General features: G+C 48.7%; 1 protein-coding gene across 3 annotated transcripts in view; it reads right to left on the bottom strand.

Annotated features, from left to right (window-relative positions):
- Window positions 1–602: 602 nt before the first annotated feature.
- The window catches only part of SMAD3 (SMAD family member 3), a 138,090-nt gene continuing 131,055 nt past the window's right edge, over window positions 603–7,637 (bottom strand). For all 3 annotated transcript variants that reach the window (XM_032244592.1, XM_032244591.1, XM_032244593.1), the window contains one exon: window positions 603–5,257. In XM_032244592.1, coding sequence (XP_032100483.1) covers window positions 5,134–5,257 — 124 coding nt within the window. In that variant the 3' untranslated portion in view covers window positions 603–5,133. The remainder of the gene's footprint in view (window positions 5,258–7,637) is intronic.

Genomic DNA, 7,637 nt, shown 5'->3' with positions numbered 1-7,637 from the left:
TCTTCTTGGGCGTTTTGAATTCAAAATGAATTTTCACAGGTGCTAACAGTTATCTGAGCTGGAAGATGTGGAAACCAAGTTACTTGTGAAGCAAAAGTTACCTCCATGCCTGTGGGAAGACAAATCTGGTGGCATTTAAGACACAGTGACAATATGGAGGAATCAGGTTAGGAGAGACTAGCAGAAGCAAGAGGTGACAGGGCTTGAGGTTGGGTTGGTGGCAGTCATTTACCAAAGGCCTGGAGTACAGAGGAAGTAAAATGCAAAATGGCACTGCAGAGACAGCATCAATGGGACATGTATGGTGTTTAGGTGTGGGGGGCAGTGAGATGTACCCGTTGAGAAACACTGAGAAACTTGTGACCTTTTTGCAGATGGCCCCGGAGCTCCTGTTGGTACTGCATGTTGCCCTTGGTGAGTGAATGAGGGCAGCTGAGTATTACATGAGGACCACAGCAGAATGTGGCCTGGCACATCGTTGGTTAAGGTACATCCGGGCTTTGAGACATTTTCCTCTGGTCCTCCTGAGCCCTGAAGTCCCTGAGACCCCTCTGGGCTCCCTTTAAAATCTCCTCTCCACCCACAGATAGCAGCAAGAATCAGACTGAGCTCCTGGCACGGAGCTTTTCCATGAAGTTTATTAGAAGGGCACTTAACAAGAGGAAGAGAGGGGACGAGAGGACACAAATCTTTAACAATAGGGGTACGATGCTTAAAACAGGTGCTCTGCTTTTAAGATAAAAAAGTTAGAAAAATCTAAAACACTATAAATACATACATGCTTTTTACAAAGATATTGAAAGGTCAGGCTGGCTGAATAGTAAAGGTATCAACATAGTCAATGCTCTATTCCCCATCCCTCAACAACACACACCAAAGTAAGAGTCCAGAACAGCCGAGTTGCAACAGCAGCAGTGAAGGTGAGTGAAGGCTTCTTGGATAAAGACGGCTCCATCTCTCTGGGTAATGCTTTCAACCCCAGCAAGGGAGGGGACTTGGTTCAGAGGACCCTTGTGGAAGGGCCCAGATTTGACTCACAGCTGCCTGTTTTTACACGTGGCCACTTGTTTAGCCAGTCTGGTTTGGTGTTTCTGGGTGCTGAGCCAAAAAGCCATTACACCCTCCACCAACCTTCAGAACTGGCTGTGCCACAGCTCTTCCAGCCACTGTCCTTGGGCAGAGAGACCTTTCTAACTTTCTTTAAAAAATTAAATAGTTATCTGTCTGAATGGTTTTAAGAAATTATTACATAAATATAAAAACACCAGCATACTAGAGTATACATTACTTCTGCATTAAAAAAGAAGAAAATCCATTACAGAATCACTGAGAATTTCTCAATCCAGTTTACATGAGAGGCAAGCTGCTTTTTGCATGACAGCTGTGTTTTTGAACAATTGCCTGTTTTAGTCCATGGTCTCCTCACCACCTCCCCGTGGGAGATGCTTCATCTTCATTTTGGATCCATGTCCTCATGCATCCATTTTTCTGCTTCCCCTTCCTACTTGAGAAGTGGCTGATGCTCCTTAAACGGTGATGGAAATACACTGTGAAGACTGTTACCTGAAAGGGGCCTACAAGGGAACATTTTTGCCACACAAAGTACAACTTTGCTGTGTTGAGGTTTTGTTCTGGTAAAGTGAGGACACATATTTTGGGGAACCTCCCAACTCTAGCCAAGTCACACTGTAAGAAACAGGGTCTAGGGCTAAACGTGTGCCCTCTCGCTGCTGGTATCCCCCTCGGTGAACAGTCCCACAAGCAGCCTGCAGATTCTTTTCCCTACATCTGTCAGGACGAAAGAGAGTGGTCTAACCTGAGCTCTGGCCCTGTGGAGACCCTCATGGAGCCTGAGGCTGAGAATGAAACAGATCTTTGCTTCCTCCCCAGATTACTCACATACATACGTGCATGACATGCACACACTACTACAAACCTTCCTGTCATCTGAGTAAAAGCATTTCCCCTGGAATATGTCCAAACTCTAGGAAGCCAAGGGGAGAAGGAGAAAAAAGAAAGCAAGCACACGACATGTGCTATAGCTCACTTCGCTATATTAACAATGGTTTAAAAAAAATAATCACCACGGTCATTAAAAAAATACAGATAACATAAGGACAACAGAGATGTCTGCCAGCAGCTTGGCTCTCATGTGTGCTCTCCCTAAGAGTCAAAGTCCCCGTTCCTGACTCTAGGCTTGTCTCAAAATGTCAGGTCTACAGCCTGCCAGGAAGGTGGCCGGCTAAGGATGTTCCAGCACAGGCCTGTAATCCACACCGGCGGGGTAGCCACCTATGCACGCATGGGAAGGAGAGAGGAAAGGGAGTAAAAATCGGCTCCTTGGAAGGGGCTAAAGACAAGGATCCATGTCCTACTGCTAGCTACACTCAGGTCAGTGTCAGCACAAGCTACAAGGTGAAGATGTCATGGCAGGGAGCCCAGGGCAGGGGCAACACATGCGATCGTGTTGCCTAGATGAACGCCCCTTAAAACCACTCTAGCCACCACCAGCACTCCTCTAGCACTGCCCTGGTTTCTTGCCCCTTTCAACTGTCCTTTAAAAAAGTCTAATATACAAATGCCATTCATACAACAGGATTTTAAAAAACTAGTTTGTGGCTTCAAGGAAGGACACTAATGTTATACCAGAGTGCCTATGTAGCACTGTATGGTGGAAATGGCACAATTTCCTAACCTCTTAGGTATGATCAAATTTATTTTCAGTGATGCCACACGTGGCTCTGCCTACAGTCTCACATATCCTCCTCTGGTGGTCTAGTCTATAAAGGGCTAAGGAAGTAGCCTTTGGAAACATGCAAAACTCAAAATTTCATGCTCCTACAAGTAGCCAAGCATGAGGGTTCTAAGACACCATCCAAATGCAGCCAAACATGTCATTTCATCACATTCGAAGTTTATAACAAAGTATAGGCTTTTTTCCCCCTTTACCTGGAATCAGACAGGACTTGCACTGGATCACCAGAATCAGGCTGCGGCTGAAGCTTGTTCCTAGGCACTTGGAGAGCTGTGTGCCACAGAAGCCCTCACAGGATGGCGCAGCAGGTGAATGCAGGCCCTCAGAAACTGCTGCCCATGGCTTTTAGGAGGGGGGACCGTGACTGCTCTAGCAAATGGAATATTTGTGTCCTGGGTCTCAGAGCTGGCTGGGAGCATGAAACATGTACAGGAGGTTCCAGGGACTTCCTGTGCAAGAAATAGGCCGCAGATGATTTCACACCAGGCAAATGCTTCAGACTTGCAGAATTTGGCCCTCTGAGAGGAAGTGAAGGGTTCTGTGTTGTCCGAGTTCTGGGTCAGTACTCCTTCAAGGAGACTTGAGTCTGTCAAGGTGCTCCTTCGGTCTCTTCCTGTGTCCTCAGGAGGCTTGGGGAGCAGATCTCCTAACTAACTGGAAACCTTGTGGCTAGAGCTTCAGAGGCACAGGATCCTGCAGGTGGGGCACCGGGAAGCCGGTCCATCTTCCTCCAACGTCAGAAATCTCATCACATTTGAGGTTTACAACCTGCCAAAATTATACACACTTCCTTCCCTTCACCTGGAATAAAGCAGGACTTCCATAGGAAATCCCTTGATTTTTCCTGCTATATAGCCATGCAAAAATGTGGGATAGGTCATTTTATACACAAAAAGAGCAGCAAAGAATAAAGTACCAATTGAAGGTGGCAGTTCTGTCTGTCGTATTTTGCAAAAGGCTGGGAAAAGAAGAGGGCTCTTTTTTCCAGTTGAAGTAATTTTGACTAAGTTTTCTCCCTAACTGCCACTGGGAGCAGTACTTATTACACAATATAACTGCTACAGTTGTCACTGACAGTCCTCTACTGGGAGCAAGATCATCTTATATCCCAGGGGGAAGATGACAGGCCTCTTTGTACCAAGCCTGCAATTTTCAAAGGTGTAAAAATATTTTGACGATAGCTCTTTTCAGCTGCCTATGTTGGCCTGAGATGTTTCCCTTCTGGTGAATGTGCTTCTGTAAATTTCCGCTTCCAGAAGTGGTAGCAGGCGTCTCTTCAACAAAACCTGGAAAAGCTTCACCTTAGAAGAGAGAAGGGAGAGAAGCAGTTGCTGGGTCTAACTCAGGTTTCCCAGTCAATGTGCCAGGCCAGGATTTTTAAAGAAGATGTATAAACCAAACATTGAAAAGAGCATATGATAAAGTTGATTTAATTAATGCAACTGACTACATCCACCAATATAGCCATTTGCATCAGAATCCGGAGCAAGCTCTGACTGGTGACGCACGCCCAGCGTGGTGGGGCCTGCGACCAAATGCCATCCCACGACAAGGACCTCCTATTTCATGAGAACACTTACCATCATTTGAATCTCTTTGAGATTAATGTGATAATAGACACTATACATTGCATATGCACTGGGACTCAGCAGATGCTTCCAACTTTTCAAAGTGAAAAAGGAAAAACCTAAGAGTTTTTAAAGCCGTGGCGCTCACCAATGTTTCCTGCTGTCCTGTGGGCAGGTTCTGCGGAACACACGCCTTCTAGTCAGTATGTTCTGAGAGGGGAGGGAGGGAGACAAGCTCCTTTCCCCACCCCAGGTCCATCCAGGTCCATCCAGCTCACGAGGGGCAGGGTGTGCTGGAGCGGTGGGGTTAGGCTGGGAATGTTCATTGGAAGAGGCATTGTCACAAGCATCAGAGAGCTGGGCATGAGGTCCGCATGGCCCTGCGGGGGGGCTCTTTCTACCTAGAATGCCCTTCCAAGGTGAACTCTACACTGCAGTCCTAGACAGAAGGGCGTTTCTGGTTGGACTGTGACATCCCAGAAAGCTGTCAACCAAAAAAGGAGTCTGCGGGGAGGGGGCTGGTGGTGTAATACTACCTGTTCTGCTCACTTAAGCCACCAGAGCAGAAGCCGTTTCTTGCCCTTCGAAGTGGGGCCAAAGGGCAAATGTGTTTGGCAGACACAGCTGTTCATAACATCCAACTCTGGGTTTGCTCGTGTGTTTCAGAAAACAGGTGAGTGCACCCCTTCAATTGAGGGAGAAAGATTTCTTCTTCCTTGACAACAATGGATTGAGTAGAGTTTCAGTTCTCTCGACTTCCTGCATGACCTTTTCCCCAAGCCCGCCCTCCCCTACCATACTCAATGTCTCTTAAGACACACTGGAACAGCGGATGCTTGGGGAGCCCATCTGGGTGAGGACCTTGTCAAGCCACTGCAAAGGCCCATTCAGGTGCAGCTCGATCCAGCAAGGGGTACTGGTCACAGTCTGTCTCCTGTAAGAAATAGGGAAAGGGGTGGGTGGGGGACTTAATCTCCAGAAGGCTACACAAGTCAGAAAACTACTTCTGCTTTGGTGACAGTTGTCTTCCCAAAGCCAGAGAGAGATCGTACCTTGTTAGATGCTGTCCTAGAAGCGTTACCAATAACTTCTGAAACTACCAGGCCAAACTCCTCCACCTAGGGGGGACTTTGGGTAAATTAAGTTCTCTTGAGGGGGAAGGAAACTGACTTCAAAGAGTTAAACATGTAAAGTCAATTGCAAAGAGTTAAATGCGTAAAAATTGCAGGCCAGGCGCAGTGGCTCATGCCTGTAATCCCAGGACTTTGGGAGGCCAAGGCAGGCAGATCACAAGGTCAGGAGTTGAAGACCAGCCTAACATGGTGAAACCCCATCTCTACTAAAACTACAAAAATTAGCTGGGCATGGTGGTGTGCACCTGTAATCCCAGGTACCCAGGAGGCTGAGGCAGGAGAATTGCTTGAACCCGGGAGGCAGAGGTTGCAGGGAGCCAAGATTGTGCCACTGCACTCTAGCCTGGGCGACAGAGCGAGACTCCATATCAAAAACAAAGTTAATTGCAGGGTACCCCGGAGGCCCCCCAGTTACTGTAACAGGTCCCCTAATAAAGGAGACCTCCAACCTGAGCAGAGGGCTCCCTGGCTTCCATCTGTACCACATGGGCTCATGCCACTCCCCTATCTCCAAATCCAGGCCCAGCCCCAGCAGGCCGTGATGACGTGTGTGTGTCTGATTGAGGGGTGTTTTTTACATAGTGCCAACAGTGTCCACATGCCTTCGGTTCCCAATGTGCTGATATAATTCTCATCTACAGCCTTATTTTGGAAAATCTTACAAGCAGAGCGAGCCATGGAACAATTACTGGAAAAAACCAAGGCACACCACACGTTTCTTTTCCCCAAAGCACTTTGTCTAAATTCAGGCTTGTTGATGACGCAGCTTGCAGGCAGGCTCCCAAAGGCCTCCACTGAGCAAAGGCTATCTGCTGAGGCTGGAGTCACTGGTGCCAGCTGGAGGTGAGAGGTGTGGGCCTTGGGCCCTGCTTTTGGCCACCTCACAGAGAGAAGGGCTAAAATCTTACTCTGCTTGGCCCAAGAGGCAGGAGGACGACAAGGCTGTTCTGGGAAGGGGCCGTGCCCGCCTGTCGGGCTGCTGTGCAGTGCTGCCAGGCAGCGGTGACGCGGTGGGCCACAGAGGACTGGGTGTGCTGGCAGGACATCCCGCGTGGTGATACAGTGTCCCCTGGGAAAGGCTCCCCCACCTAAGAACCTCTTCCTAGCACTTAGAGCACTGCGATGCCACACCAGGAACAGGGATGCTGTCTGGAGGGCACTACCCTCCTTGCTTGGCCTATGCTTTGCCTGTGCAGAGGGGAGGTTCAGAAATGGGCCTGCAGATCCTGGGGAATCTGCATGAGCGAGGGTACCTGAGTGTGGCCCTCCGGACTACAGCCTGGTGTAAGAAGAGCAAATGGATGTCCCCTTGCTCTTTTCCACTGCAGTCCATCTTTAAAGATGTCCCTTCGCCACTAAAAAAAAGATTAATTTCCTAACCTTTCACTCCCATTCCCTAAATGATCTAAGCCAGGGCTAAAAGGTTGCTTAAAACATTTCTCCAGCTGGACCTTTGGACCTGGGCTAATCTCTTCAGGCCATAACATGGTTGTAAGTTCTTCTGAGGTCTGACCACTTTGATTGCTCAATTCGTCACTCCTGGATTTCAGAGACACCCCAGAGAGCAAGGGGCTATGTTCCCTGACACCCTGGAGCGGACACAGAAGAACAGCAGCTAAAATACGGTAAGTGGAAGAGGAGGATTTTGCAGGACGACACCCTCTAATGAGAATCTGACTTTCCATAAGTCATGCTCATCTGGATTTCATTACAAACGGTGGCCCGAGGCCAATACTGAAATGGGTTTGGCATGGGTGCAGCATGACTGCAAAACAAAATGGATTCCAAACATCTGGAAAAATGAAGAGAAGGGGAGAATAGCTTGCAAGGCGCTGGCTCCAGCTGATGTGTGGGCACCTCTGCGTCTACCACGGGAGCTGGCTGGCGGCTGGCAGGGGGGAGTGTGGAGCAGAAGGTGGGGGCACACAACCCGGCCTCTCAGCAAACTCCTGTCCATGAGTGGAAAGAAAAGGGATGGGATTCTCTAAACCCAAAGCAGAATGGCCTGAGAGATTCAACCAAGCAGACCAGGTAGACCTGAACTCTGTCAGGGCCATGTTTAAACCAGAATCTAGGGCTGGGCACGGGGGCTCACGCCTGCCATCCCATCACTTTGGGAGGCTGAGGCAGGCGGATCTCCTGAGCTCAGGAGTCTGAGACCACCCTGGGCAACACGGTGAA

Source organism: Sapajus apella, unplaced genomic scaffold (assembly GCF_009761245.1).
Source record: "Sapajus apella isolate SASKATOON/1434 unplaced genomic scaffold, GSC_monkey_1.0 scaffold55, whole genome shotgun sequence".
Taxonomy (NCBI): domain Eukaryota; kingdom Metazoa; phylum Chordata; class Mammalia; order Primates; family Cebidae; genus Sapajus; species Sapajus apella.
This window is presented reverse-complemented; position numbering and strand designations above follow the sequence as displayed.